The sequence below is a fragment of the Sus scrofa genome, chromosome 13 (assembly GCF_000003025.6).
Source record: "Sus scrofa isolate TJ Tabasco breed Duroc chromosome 13, Sscrofa11.1, whole genome shotgun sequence".
Lineage (NCBI taxonomy): Eukaryota > Metazoa > Chordata > Mammalia > Artiodactyla > Suidae > Sus > Sus scrofa.
The window spans coordinates 95,477,290-95,492,862 of record NC_010455.5 but is presented as its reverse complement, the minus strand read 5'-3'; the positions used below and the strand labels follow the sequence as shown (position 1 = coordinate 95,492,862).

At 38.8% G+C, this 15,573-nt stretch overlaps 1 protein-coding gene across 13 annotated transcripts in view; it reads left to right on the top strand.

Annotated features, from left to right (window-relative positions):
• PLCH1 (phospholipase C eta 1) overlaps window positions 1–15,573 on the top strand; it is a 242,633-nt gene that overhangs the window by 151,785 nt on the left and 75,275 nt on the right. For 12 of the 13 annotated variants that reach the window (XM_021069699.1, XM_013982146.2, XM_021069702.1 and 9 more), the window contains 2 exons: window positions 365–494; window positions 4,654–4,824. In XM_021069699.1, the coding sequence (XP_020925358.1) occupies window positions 365–494; window positions 4,654–4,824 (301 nt within the window). Of the gene's footprint in view, window positions 1–364; window positions 495–4,653; window positions 4,825–15,573 lie in introns of those variants that run through there. The other variant, XM_013982154.2, reaches the window with a different exon arrangement.

Sequence of the window (15,573 nt, the reverse complement as noted above, 5' to 3'; positions counted from 1 at the left end):
ATTGTGAAGGTTAAAAACATACTAGATGAAAGGTTGTAGGAGAAGATAAGGCCCATATTTGGTATATTTGGGGTTTCAGTACATCATAGAGATGATTTAACAGTGTGGTTAAAATGGTTGAGTTAAAGAAGCCCCCAAAATGATACAGTTTGCCTCTCATTTCCCACAGAGGTGCCCTCCTCCCTGCATCTCTTTGATTGTAGTTGTCACTATTGGTAGTTCACAAAGAACTCTGTGGATTGTAGGGGCCTCCTCAAGAGAATTGCTTCTCCAGTTCAGTTAATGACAAATGTCCCTGTGAGTATTCTGTGAAAGCAGTTTTTATTTTGGGGAAAATGCAGATGTTTTTCTTAACCTTCCGCAAGTGGGTGAAGCAGACCTTTGAGGAAGCTGATAAGAATGGTGATGGCTTACTGAACATTGAAGAGATACACCAACTGATGCATAAACTAAATGTCAATCTGCCCCGAAGGAAAGTCAGACAAATGTTTCAGGTATGTTTTCACAATTGGCCTTACGTAAAATACATGTTGGAGGTTATTCATGTACTGAGATATTTCAAAAGGCTATTTTGTCTTATTGGAGACAAATAGCTGCTCTGTGTTTTATTTTTCTTTGAAGAGAGGGGCACTTTATTTCATCAAGGAAAAGATTCTATGCTTGACATGCGTGCACAATTTCACCTCCTAAAGTGCTTTGTTGTTGTTGTTGTTGATGCTGTTGTTTTTAGGAAATAATTCTAAGCACTTTACTTGACACTGAAATAATGGAATAAACATGATCCTAGTCCCTTAAAGAGGATGATAAGATTTTGTCTACCGACCTCATTCATAGTCTGCTGTGATGATCAGAATAAAAACTAATTAACGTGAAAAAACAGTACTTGTCTTTCTCTGGTGGTAAGTTCTTGAGGAAAATCCATGGGCCCAAACTTGTCCTGTGCCTCCTGCTGGGATTGTACTCAGTCTTTCTTCCAAGATGCAGAAGTGAGTTTGGTCAGGAGTTCCCACTGTGCCTCTGTGGTGACAAACCTGTCTAGTATCCATGAGGACGTGGGTTTGATCACTGGCCTCGTTCATTGGTTTAAGGATCTAGTGTTGCTGTGAGGTGTGGTGTAGGTTTCAGACTTGGCTTGTATCTGGTGTGGCTGTGGCTCTGGCTGTGGCAGTGGCCAGCAGCTGTAGCTCTGATTCAACCCCTAGCCTGGGAACTTCTGTATAAAAAGACCAATAAATAAATAAATAAATAAGTAAAAGTGAGTTTCGTCAACTTGAAGATTGAAGATGGTGCAAAGACAGTGTTAGATTATTAGTAAATACTAGAATGTTAACTTAGGAAAGGCTGTTATTTGGAGATAAGTCATATGCTTAATCATGTTTTGCAATGATTTTCTAAGAGACTAAGTAGGTGACATTTTGTATGTGTAAAAATAAGTAGAGGGGTGATATTTAAATGTTAAATGTTTTGTGTTTCCTTTGTCTTCTAACCACATGTCCTCAGAGGTGCTAAGGGCAGGAACAATATGAGTTGCAATAATTAGTGGGAGGTGGGTCTGTGACCCCTTACAGTCACAGATACGGTGGAAGCTGGATATGGTTTGTGCTGGGTGAACTTGGTCTGCTTACACTGAAGAATAACATGAAAGGAAAGGAAGGAATGAGATATGCTATAGGAGAAGCCAGAGATGGAATGAGGGACATGGGCGGGGAAGTAAGTTGTCACAGAATGAATTGTCTTTTAAATTTTATGGAAAGGCTTGCCATGTTCCAGGCCCCCCTTGTGACACCTTACTTTTGTCCTGTTGTGAGCCCCACCTCCCCTTTCTGTTCCTTCCCATTCACAGGAATGGAGAGATAGCTCCTCATTAAATCAGGGATGCCAGGAATTCCTGTGGAGGTTAATGAACTCTGCTAGTATCCATGATGATGCAGGTTCAATCCCTGGCCTTCCTCAATGGGTTAAGGATCTGGAGCTGCTGTGAGTTGTGTTGTAGTTTGCAGATGCGGCTCAGATCCTGCTTTGCTGTGGCTGTGGCATAGGCTGGTGGCTACAGCTCTGATTAAACCCCTAGCCTGGGAACCTTCATATGACATGGGTGTGGCCCTAAAAAGACAAAAAAAAAAAAAAAAAAAAAAAATCAGGCCAAACTCCAAGAGGAGGGCCAGCCTATACTTATAAAAATTTTGGGACACCATGGCAAAGAAGGGTTAAAAATCGGACTGCAGTGACTCAGGTTGCTGCAGAGGTACAGCAGCCCAGCAGAGTGGATTAAAGGATCCAAAGTTGTTGCAGCTATAGTGTAGGTCACAGCTGTAGCTTGGATTCAGTCCCTGGCCTGGGAACTTCCATATGCTTTGGGTGTGGCCCTAAAATAAGAAAAAAAATTGAGGGGTAATTTTTTGAAGTATGATAAAGAAGTAACATTAGATATTGAACTATTTTTACTTCTATATATATACCTCCCTTCAGACACTTTTTATCTCTAATTTTAGAGGGTAAACCAGGAAATGTTTATGAGATCAAAGTAAATGCTTTAGAGAATTTTAAAGAAAACATTAAGATCTCTTTTTATGAGTTTAGATTTAAAGCAGCTGGGCTTCTATTGTACATAAAATATTTCTGTCATAGGTCTTGCAGTTAACAGAGTTCTGTGAGTGCTCAGGGTGGAGTGATGGGAACAAGGATATCAGTAGTATTTTAAGGAACATTTTTTTTTTTTTTTTTTTTTTGTCTTTTGTCTTTTTGTTGTTGTTGTTGCTATTTCTTGGGCCGCTCCTGCGGCATATGGAGGTTCCCAGGCTAGGGGTTGAATCGGAGCTGTAGCCACCGGCCTACACCAGAGCCACAGCAACGCGGGATCCGAGCCGTGTCTGCAACCTACACCACAGCTCACGGCAACGCCGGATCGCCAACCCACTGAGCAAGGGCAGGGACCGAACCCGCAACCTCATGGTTCCTAGTCGGATTCGTTAACCACTGCGCCACAACGGGAACTCCGGAACATTTTATTTTCAATTCAATTTTTGAATTGCTGGTTGAGACATTAAAACCTTTCTAGAATTTTCTTTGCCTTTTTGTTGCAGTGCAAGATTCAACTGATTTTTAAAATAATGATCTTTTAAGGTGTGGATAACTTTTTTTGAAGTCTCTGGTTATTATTTATTTTATTTCTTTGGCTGTGCCAATGGTATGTGGAATTTCCCCGGCTAGGGATCAAACCCATGCCACAGCAGTGACAACTCCAAATCTTTAACTGCTAGGCCACCTGAAAACTCTGATGCTATTGTTTAAACTTCAGAGTTTTACTGTTCTTAACTTCTTAATTGTTCTGCAGTTCTTCTGCTTTAACTTCTTAATTATTTAAGAAATTCCAAGGAAGTCTTGAAAATATGTTTTGTCTCTCTATCCAGGGCTAGATATTTTGAAACAAAGCTATGACAGAAATATGAACATTAGACCTAATATCTTGGGATGCAAAGATTGCAACCGAGAGCCTCAAACACCAAAAATGTTGGTATTCTGTAGACAAGTCTACCTCTCCCTTTAAAATGACAGATGGCAACAGCAGTCAGCTTCACAAAGAAACTGTATGATTTAAATAGTGGTCTAAGTATTTGCTTTTAATTGATCCAAAGTTAGCAAATTTTAAAAAAATATTTTTTTTATACACACTTTGACTTTCAAAGCTGTGTTTAAAACCACAAAATACCAGCTGACCATATGTTTCAAAATCTATGCATTTCATGATACCATGTACTCCCTGTCAGTTTTTGTTCAGTTACAACTGTGTTCACTTAGAATAAAGATCATGTAAATGGACTGATTGCTCATTATATATCCCCAGCAGTTTTACGGTTTTATGACAAATTCAGTCAATCAGAAGGAAGGTATGTGGTGAAAGATCCTCGCTTAGTAATTACTAGCAATTAGTCCAGATGGTATTTTCAGCCTTTTGTAGAGGAAAAGCAGGGAGGTACCAATGGTGCTGATAAGCTACCTATGCAGAATTAAGAGAGATTCTGTTGTTGGTTAAAAAATTACATTTGATTGAACTACAGTTCAGAAGCTGATAAAGACTGGTATTTTTGTTATGTGCTAAATGTATTTTCTCTCTTTTGCTCATGATTGGTCTTGTCCAAGATTTTCCTTTTATTTCCTCAAAAGATCAGGTTTTGTTTGAATTGCTCATCTTTGATGTTATATCTGCTTGTTTTCTATTTTGTTGCTTTCTGCTTTTGTTTATAATTTATTTCCTTCTATTTAATTTAGCTTAACTTTTTCCCTAGCTTTCAGAGTTGAATTATTAGCTCCTCTGATTTTAATCTACCTTGCTTTCTAATAAGTTGAAAGTTTCAAGTTTCTAACTATTGCTTTAACTTCATTACACAAGTTTTAATATGTGGTATGTGCATTTACTTCTATATGCTACATGTATTTAGAAATGTGTTGTTCCAATTTTTAATAATTTGAAACTTCTTTGAGGCTTAATATAGAGTCAGGTTTTAAATTGATCCATGTGTGCTTGAACAGAATGTGTTTACCATTTGTAAAATGTGTATTAGCCTTTTTATAGTAAGTAAATATTACTTCCTGATACTGAATTTCCTATTTCAAACTCTCACATTGACTGTTTTTTTTCTGTGCCTCTTTCAGGAAGCTGATACAGATGAGAATCAAGGAACTTTGACATTTGAGGAGTTCTGTGTTTTTTACAAAATGATGTCATTGAGACGGGACCTTTATTTGCTGCTTTTGAGCTACAGTGACAAGAAAGATCACCTAACTGTGGAAGAATTGGCTCAGTTTTTGAAGGTGGAGCAAAAGGTATCATTAGACTGTTTAACTGAATGTTTACCTAAAAATACTTCTGAAAGATACTTGGGTTTCTCTTGGGGTTGAGTATACTTTGAAGTATACTTCAAACTTAGGATAAAGGGGTAAATATTACAGTTCCACAAAAACCTTATCTATGAGTTATTTGGAACGTGTTTTCAGCAACTTTTAAGAAGGAAGGCAAATTGAACACTTACACAATTTTTTTACCTTAACCATGCATGCATGTTCATATGCATCTTTTTCCACAAAGTAATGAGTATTAGGTATCTTTTAGGTACAATGGTAATGTTTTCTTTATACTAATAATGTAGGTGGGTATTTATTAACTGTAATTCTTAACTAGCAAAACAGTAATTCATTGCTAAGTACCTTTCCCCATACCTTGCTATCTGCATCTCTTCCATGTGGCTGTTCCTGAGTAGAATATTTTATAATAAACCAGTAATAGTTAAGAAAGCACTTTTCTGAGTTTTGTGAGTCATTCTAGTGAATCCTGGAAACCCAGTCGTGGGAATTGACAAAGACTTTCTCCTTAACTCTAGGAAGCCTCTTTTTTTTTTTTTTTTGTCTTTTTAGGGTCGAACCTACGGCATATGGAGGTTCCCGGGCTAGGGGTTGAATCAGAGCTGTAGCTGCCATCCTATGCCAAACCCACAGCAACACAGGATCCGAGCCGCATCTGTGACCTACACCATAGGTCATGGCAATGCCAGATCCTCAACCCACTGAGCAAGGCCAGGGATTGAACCCTTATCCTCATGGATACTAGTGGGGTTCATTAGCCACTGAGTTATCATGAGAACTCCTAGGAAGGCACTCTTGAGCCATTTTTTTCCTGCTAGTTTCCTTCCTTTGGCCTTGTCCTCAAGAATCCAGTTGTAGCAAGAATCCTAAGTCAGTTTCCAAAACCCCTATCCTGATATCTGATCACTCTTGATATCTAATAAAATTTCTCATCTAACACTATTTTCCAGGTGACATTTGATCACCCTGACCTGCATTTCAGGAAGAATACTGTTAGGCTGGGTTAACCAAAATCCCCTCTTATGCCTGATGTTCCCTCCTCTGGCCACTCCCCTGCTCCTTGTGTATAAACCCCCCCACTTTTTCCCCCCAGTTTTATTGGAGTATAGCTGACTTAGTGTTTCGTTAGTTTCAGATGTACAGCAAAGTCAACCAGTTATACATACACATACATCCATTCTTTTTTTCCCTATAGGCTTTCACAGAGTATTCAGTAGATTTCTCTGTGCTATATAGTAGGTCCTTATTAGTTATCTATTTTATTTACAGTCGTATGTATTTGTTAATCCAACATCCTAATTTATCCTTCCCCCCAAGTTTCCCCTTTGATAACAATAAAGTTTATAAATCCCCACTTGCATTTAAAAGTGAAAGAGTTCTATACTGAGTTTTCTTTTCTCCTCTCGCACAAGTTACTGCTTTTATGCTTTAGCTTCTGTCCAGTTCTGTTTTTTCCTTGACAGAACTCCCACATTTGTCATAGGCCAGGCAGAAGTGGAGTTAGTCTGAATACCTTATTTGTGGCTGGCATCTGAAGTGGGAGCAGTCCTGTGGGACTGATCGAACTCCAGATGGTTAGTGTCAGAACTGTGTTGAATTGTTGGATACATAGTTAGTGTCAGAGAATGAAAGATTTGGACAATCAGACAAAACACTCTAGACCTGGTTACATTCTACTTTACTTCATTACCACAATCATATATATTTTAGGGATAACAGATTCAGATTTTATACATTTTGTTGTTGCTTTCTTAAGTATTAAGCCAGGTAGTTGTTGCCACAGCTGTGGTGTCTCTCTTAGCTGCAGCTTGGATTCAGTCCCAGGCCTGGAAACTTCCATATGCTGTGGATATGGCCAAAAAAACACATGAAAAGATGCTCTACATCACTAATTATTAGATAAATGCAAATCAAAACTACTGTGAGGTATCACCTCACACCAGCCGGAATGGCCATCATCAAGAAGTCTACAAATAATAAATGCCAGAGAGGGTGTAGAGAAAAGGGAACCTTTCTTACACTGTTGGTGGGAATGTACATTTGTGCACTCACTATGGAAAATGGTATGGAGATTTCTCAAAAAACTGAAAATAGAACTACCATATGATCCAGCAATCCTACTCCTGGGAATCTCTCCAGAGAAAACCATAATTCAAAAAGATATATGTAACCCAATGTTCACTGCAGCACTATATACAATAGCCAAGACATGGAAGTAACCTAAGTGTCCATTAACAGAAGAATGAGGAGTTACCATCTTGGTGCAGCAGAAACAAATCCAACTAGGAACTATGAGGTTGAGGGTTTGATCCCTGACCTTGCTCAGCAGGTTAAGGATCCAGTGTTGCCATGAGCTGTGGTGTAGGTCACAGATGTGGCTCAGATCTGGTGTTGCTGTAGCTGTGGTGTAGGCTGGCAGCTGTAGCTCTGATTCTACCCCTAGCCTGGGAACATCCATATGCCACGAGTGCGGCCCTGAAAAGACAAACAACAACAACAAAAAACTTAAAAAAACAAAAAACTGTCATACTAAGTGAAGTTTGTCAGGCAGTGAGACAAACATCATACGATATCACCTATATGTAGAATCTAAAAAAAGACAAGGGCGTTCTTGTCGTGGCGCAGTGGTTAACGAATCCGACTAGGAACCATGAGGTTGCGGGTTCGATCCCTGCCCTTGCTCAGTGGGTTAACGATCCGGCGTTGCCGTGAGCTGTGGTGTAGGTTGCAGACGCGGCTCGGATCCCGCGTTGCTGTGGCTCTGGCGTAGGCCGGTGGCTACAGCTCCGATTCAACCCCTAGCCTGGGAACCTCCATATGCCGCGGGAGCGGCCCAAGAAATAGCAAAAAGTCCAAAAAATAAAAAAAAATAAAAAAAAATAAAAAAAGACAAGGATATAAGTGAACTTATTTGCAGAACAGAAACAGATTCACTTTGAAAAACCTATGGTTACCAAAGGGGACAGGTTGAGGGGAGGAATGGACTGAAGTTTGGGATTGATATATACACACTGAGGTATATGGAATGATGGAGCAAAGGGAACCTGGTGTATAGCACAGAGAATTCTACCCAGTACTCTGTGATAATTTATGTGGGAAAGGAATCAGAATGGATATATGTATATGTATGACTGGGTCATTTTGTTGTACAGCAGAAATATCACAGCCTTGTAAATTAACTATACTTCAATAAAACTTAATAGAAAAAAATTAAAAAACAGCTGTAAGACAGGTAAAAAATGGGAATGGGTTAATAGAAGAATTTTTTTCCCCAGAAAACATGCCCTTTCTTTATTTCTCTCTTTTCTGCACTTATATATATAACTATTTCCCCATTCTCATCAGAACTCTTCGTAGTATAGTGGCAAGAACATTAGACCAGGAGTCCAGAAGATCTGCATTTCACAGCCTACAAGCGTTATGGGTTGGACGATCTTGGACAGGATAGTCAATACTGTTTCTGACCCTTGGTTTCCTGATCTGCACAAAGGGGAGCTGGTAGCCCCTTTTCTTATCTCACAATGTGAGACTGAAGATTGATTGGGATGATGAGTGTGAAAGCCCTTTGAAGGAGATATTCAGAAACACAACACTTTGGGAATTAAAATTAAAATGCTTAAAGATACTGATTTCCAGTTTATTTGGGCTAGTGGAGTTAACCCAATCCACTGGAATAACATTAGTGAATGTCAGTTGCTAAAGGGCATGTTTTTCTTCCCTCTTTTTGGTTATATTGACATTCAAGCAGTAAATTTTTGTTGGGGAAAACAGAAGCCTGTGCTCTATGACATGTGCCCCTGGCAGATGATTACCTGTTTCCAGTTTAATTTTCTAAATCAGCTTGAAGCTACATATGGGTATAACATGAAAGAAATTATAAAAAATTATCATATATCAAGAGGCATAAACCATAAAGGAAAATACTAATATCCTGAAACTTTGTATGTGGTCTAATATATCAAACATTATAAAATTAATGTCAAGTACAAACTAGGAAAATATAATATACAAAAGAAATAGAAAATTTCCTTTAATACGGAAAGTGCTCTCGTAGACTACTGAGGAACAAAATGAATACCCAATAAAAAAATGTGCAAAACATTTGAAACATACAAATAATTTCACAATAAGTCAGTAATCTATTAAAAATGTTCATTCTTCATTAGTATTTAAAAATATAAAGTAAAAGCAAGAGACCATTTTTTACCCATCATATTAGTATAGGAGGCATAGGGTGCTTGCCTTTTTTTTTTTTTTTTTTAAACTGTATTTTTGGGTTTTTTTAGGAGGGAGTAGAGAAACATCTCTACATCTCTACATCACCAAACATGGTATCTGTTTTTTCTACTTATGGTGAACTTTTGGAATCATACAGTCTTTTTATAAAAAGAGCAGTTTTATTATTTAGCGACTTGTATGTAATTTATAAAACTTCAACTAATCCATTTTACTTCTAGTAATTCATCCTTAGGAAATAATTGTGTATGAGAAAAAGTTACTCAGTTGTGCATTTCAGCATTCTTTAAAATAGAAAAAAAATTGGATGTGATCTAAATGTGCAGCAGAAGGTCATTAATCAAGAATTTTGTGGGGTTTTGAGTTTTAAAACTGGATTTTCACAGTGGAATGAATCAGGCAATTTGATGATCCATACAGCAATAATTCATTCTTTTCTGATGGCATAAGATTGGTGTACATACCAGAGTATTCAAATTTTATGGATTTACTCAGCTGTGAAATGAAATATCACTACTGGCCACATATGTGGCCCAGGATCATAGGAAATCAAATACTGGCCCATGGGTCAGATTTTTATTTCACTGAAGCCTTTTGAAAATTAAATTTATGCCTTTGACAGGTCCAATTGCTGTTTGATTAGGACTTTGATCCTTAAAATGTGATGTGCTAAGGGAAATTCTCACTGTCTTTTATATCTATGAAGAAGTACCAGTTAAGCAAGAAGCCAGCTGGCTGAAGTTTCTCTTCCGTTGCTTTCTTGCATCTACAGATCAAGATCACAGACATCCACTAGTCCGTGGTTCCAAAGTCAAGGGCTGGTTGAGTCTCTTTGTTTTTTGTTTTTTTTTTTTTCCCTCTGTGTCTGCCAAAAAGCAACCTACATCTTCTCCAGAGTTCCTATTCATTGTTTGACACTGAGGCTGAATGTGTCTTGTCTTCAGTTTTTTCAGGGTTTTGGTTCAGGAGTGAGAATTTGATTCCCTTCCCCACCCCTTTGACAACCTTTTCTAGCAAGCCTCTACTTCTTTTTATCCTTTTTTTTCTTACGCAATGAGGAGTGAGGAAGAGAAGGCAGGAATATTGAAGCACCCTTATAATTTGCAGACCTTTCTAGCTATTAGCTGAGAGCAAAGGCTACTTGCATGGATAAGTCAAAAGCTGATTTCTATTTATGCAGCGCTTTCATCTGAAATATGCATGTGCATGGTTAATTCCAGAGGAATTCTTCAGAACTTTTCTGATCCCAGGCTAGAAGGCCCTCTTCTTACTGAACCTTATATATGACACAGACCTTTACGTTATCTCTTTGTGGTGGTTCTAGCTGTTGCTCATTTTGTGTCTTTATTCTTTCTGGTAAAACATTCCCTTGATTCTTATCCAGTTGTAGGTGTCATTTGTGCCCTCTCCCTTCATTACCCTTTTCTGAATCCAGACTGGCTTGGTGAGAGTTATGGTTGTTCTAATCTTCTCTTTCTTGTGAGAAATAATTATAAATTCTTCTTTGCTATAGCTATCCCTTTCTGGTGCTAGTGTACCTTTATCTTTTTTTTAAAAAAAGCATTCTCCTCATCATGAAAGCATTCCTTTAAGAGCCTTTCCTGAATTTGTTTCATTTTTCTTAATTATTCACAATTAAAGCAGTTGAGAGACTGTTCAGAGTAATTATGCCTTGTAATATTTTTTCCTCCCTTGAATATAGTTCCCAAATGACATTTTCTGTGAAATAGTCACGTCTTTAAATACTTGGAAATGTGTTTAATTTTAGAATGATTTAGAGTAGCCATTTTGTAGAGATAAATAGTTATTGCGGTTGTCTTTTTCTTTTTGTCTTTTTGCCATTTCTTGGGCTGCTCCTGCAGCATATGGAGGTTCCCAGGCTAGGGGTCGAATGGGAGCTGTAGCTGCTGGCCTACGCCACAGCCACAGCAACTCGGGATCCGAGCTGCGTCTGTAACCTACACCACAGCTCACGGCAAAGCCGGATCCTTAACCCACTGAACAAGGCCAGGGACCAAACTCACAACCTCAAGGTTCCTAGTCAGATTTGTTAAACACGGAGCCACGACGGGAACGCCTATCGTGGTTGTCTTAGTCGAAGACTGAATGGCTATTTAGAGATGTTTCTTTACTCCTTCCCAAAATAATCCAAAAATACAGTAAAAAGACCCCTGCTTCCCGTAAAACCATAAGGTCAAAGAGTACAGGAGAGGAAATAGAAACAACAAAATCTTGAAACTTGTCTGATTTAAAGGAGACCCCAGAGCACTGAAACTCAAGCCTATAGAGTAGGAAATCCCGTAGCACGTTCATCTGCCCAGAAGAATGCAAGAAAGCTGAAGAATGAAATTCACATGATATTCCTGAAAGTAGGAGAGGAGCAAGGGTTGAAAGCGCTAGCTTTGTTTTGAAGTCTGATCAAAATGTAGTTAGGGTTCCAGATCCTCTCCACTGCCTCTTACAGCAGGGCAACCATCCTTTCTCTAGCCTGACATAAAACTGAAAATGAGAATTGGAAGAGGCTGTACCAGAAGAATCTGGACTAAGGAATACCAGGCACACCTGAGTGTGGGCATGAAACATGGGGATTTGGCAGATGGTTTATAAAGATGGCTGCAGTAACTCCCATATCTCTGCATATGTGTCGATTTGCAATGTGACTTTGCCTTCTTCTCATCGAGAAATGGAGTCTGTTTTTCTGCCCTTTGAATCTGGACTGGCCTTATGACTTGATTTGACCAATTGATTGTGGCAGAGTTGATGAACTAGGAACATAGGCTTCAGGGAGCCGTGGCAGTTCCACTTTTGCCCTGTTGGGAGATGAGACTCTCATGTGAGGAAGCCAGCTAGTTTCTCTGAGGAGAAGAGACCACCTAAAGAGGCCCCACCAGCACCAGCCACAGGCCTGTGGGTGAGGCCATTTGTACTAGCTGACTATAGTCACATGACTAGATGCCTGCAGTCACATGAGTAACTTCTGGGTAAGATCAGCAGAGTAACTGTGCAGCCAGGCCCAGTCTTACTTACCACCCTACACAATGGTGAACAAGTGTGTGGTTGATGTTTTAAATCTATGAGTTTTGGGGAGGTTTGTTTCACAGAAATAGATAATGAATACAAAGATTAAGTGAATATCTGTGCATTGAAGTATGAGAACCATAACACCCTTCCAATGCTCAGATCCTAGGTTTCTCTTTTCCAGGTAGGACACTGGGAAACATTTCCTTAGAAGAATATTACAGTTTATAATGGGCTGAATAGTAGCTTGAAAAGATATGTCCAAGTCCTAACTCTCAATATCTGTGACCTTATTTGGAAATAGGGTCTTTGCAGATGTACTAAGAACAGTGAGATGAAATAATCCCAGATTTTGTGTGGATCCTAAATCCACTGATGAGTATTCTTATAAGCAACAGAAAAGAAGACACAGACACACAGAGCAGATGGAAGCAGACTATGTAGTTATGACGCTCCAAGCCAGGGAATGACAAGGTTTGCCAGCAGCCACCAGAATCAAGGGGAGAGGTATGGACCTGACTCTCCCTCAAGGTCTCCAGAAGGAATCCAATCTTTTAAGCTCTAATTTTGGACTTCTGGTCTCCAGGGCTGAGAGAGAATATGCTTCTGTCTTGTTAAGCCCTGAGTTTATCTACTTTGTTACAGCAGCCCTAGGAAAGTAATATACCAACCTGAGGGCAAAAACTCCCTAACGGTATTCACATCAGAAATCGCCTAACAATATAGCCCAGCCAGAGAATTCTACAATGCATCCCACTAGTCATTATACTCTGTTAATGAATTCAGAGCTTCCAACCAATTTTTTATTGCCTTGGTTTTAAATATGTTTTTAAACAGACAATTTAAAAAGATGGGTTTTAGATAGCCGGGGTTTACCACATGTTTGAGGAAATTCTCTAAAAAAAAAAAAAAAAAAAAAAAAGACCGGAGTTCCCGTCGTGGCGCAGTGGTTAACGAATCTGACTAGGAACCATGAGGTTGTGGGTTCGGTCCCTGCCCTTGCTCAGTGGGTTAACGATCCGGCGTTGCCGTGAGCTGTGGTGTAAGTTGCAGACGCGGCTCGGATCCCGCGTTGCTGTGGCTCTGGCGTAGGCCGGTGGCTACAGCTCCGATTGGACCCCTAGCCTGGGAACCTCCATATGCCGCGGGAGCGGCCCAAGAAATAGCAACAACAACAACAACAACAAAAAGACAAAAGACAAAAAAAAAAAAAAAAAAAAAGACCAAGGCAAACAAATAGAATAAAGAAAATTGGAGGAAATAGAGGCAATGCAGGGAGAAGGAAAGTTTAAAAATTGACATTAATACATCAGGGCAATTAAAGAAAATTGCAGCCATGAAGCAAGAGCAAGATGCTGTGAGAAAAGAAGATTAAAAGGAAGAAAAGAGAAGAGAACTATTCAGTAGTTGGCTTAGAAGATAAATTTGAGAAAATCACCCAAAATGTGCAACAAAGGAATGGAGAAAAGATAAGGGAATAGTAGATTGATCCAGAACGTCTACTATCTGAATAGTAGGAGTTACAGAAGATTCTGTTGCGGCACAGCAGGTAGAGGATCTGGCATTGTCACTATCGCAGCTCTGGTTTGCTATGGTGGCATGGGTAAAATCCTTGGCCAGGGAATTTCCACATGCCACAGATGTGGCCAAACAAACAACAACAGACAAGAATAAGAAAAAATAATAGGATATTATCAAACAAGTATTACAAGAAATGCTTCGCACCAAAATAATAGGAATGTCTAGACTGGCAAGGCCCAATAAATGCCAGTACAGTGAATGTAGAAAGATCCACACAGAGACAAACCATGGTGAAATTTTGCAATGCCAAGGATAAAGTGAAACCCTAAAGGCTTGCAGTAAAAGTGTGTGTGTGGGGGGGCCTTATCAAATTAGTGAACGAAAACAGGTCCTGTGAAAAGGATTGGAATCAGAATGGCATCAGACTTCTTACCAGCAACTCTGCAAGCCAAAAATCATGAAGCAATGATTTCTGACCTAGAATTTTCTACCAGGTTAATTTGTCAACCAATTATGTACACAGAATAAAAAACATAACAGAATACACAGAAAACATGTGCAATAAATAAATAATTTACTTCTCAAGTGCTCTTTGATGGAAGAGACAGAATGAAATTGGGACAAAAGCTGAGTGAAGTCCTATAACTCAACCAGCTTGGAAAAAGGAGCACCTTTTTTACTTCTTCCTGGAAGAAGGAGGACCTTTTTTGGGCAGGAGTGGGGAGGGGGTGGGGGTAGAAATGGAATCCATGGATTGCCTGTTGTCTTTGGCTGTGTGGAAAATAATCAAATAATCCCAAGAGCCCATTAGAATCATTGGGAAGAATTTGTGATAGGGACATTACAAACTAGACAAATGGATGGGAATTCCAACAATTAAATCAGAAAAAAATTATATAAGAATAGAAAAACAATCAGATTATACCATAGACATGGTGTTAATATTTGCATACTCAGAACAGTTCACACACAGAATAGTAGTTTAATAAAAATTAAGACATAACTATTACAAGGAGGGCAGGTAGAGGGAAAAAGTTACTTTTGCTAGACCCCAAGAGCCAAGTCTTTAACATGATAAAAAGTGATAATGTTTAAAATCTGTGAAATAGAAAATAGCATTCTTAACATAATAATTAGAAATATAAAGACTCATTCCACAAGAATTGTCAAGAAATGTTGGCACTATTGCCTCTGGAAAGTGGCCCTGCATATCCTTTGTTAGTATTAAAGAGCTTATTCCTAAAAAGTTTGCTTTTCACACTAAGTATGTAATGCACATGCAGCAACCTTGAGACTAACTCAATAATATCAACATATGATGCTTTTTTGACAGTATACATTTTTCTTAAAATATTAATCCATATAATCCCCACCACTCCTTATGAGATAGCCACAAAGAAGGTAAGTGATGTATTTAAGATTACACTGTAAATATGAGCCAGCTGATTTGAACATGAACACTCTCACTCTGGAGTTCTCTGTTAAGCTAGCTACTTCACCAGATTTTAATTTTTATTTACTTTTGCTAACCTTTGTGTTCTTGAATCACCATGGCAGACTGCTCTCATGATTCAGTGAAAGGATCTGTATATGCACACACACACACACACACACACACACACACACACACACACACACACACACACGGATTTATTCTGGTTTGGTAGGGAATCATTTTCTTTCTACTATGGTTAGCAAACTTGGATGTTTATGCAGAAAGCATTACTTTTGCAGATAGCTACTAGCTTATAATGAGTGGATAGTTTGCCCTGATTATTGAGTTGGTTTTATTAATCTTATTGCTTCCTTTGTCTAGAAGGTGAAGGGCTGTTTCTCCTGATTAAGTCTGAAAACTGCATAGGGATATTGAGATCATGATCATTTCCCAAAGATTAAGTAGCTATGACACTAATAACCTAAAACACTACTCATTTAACC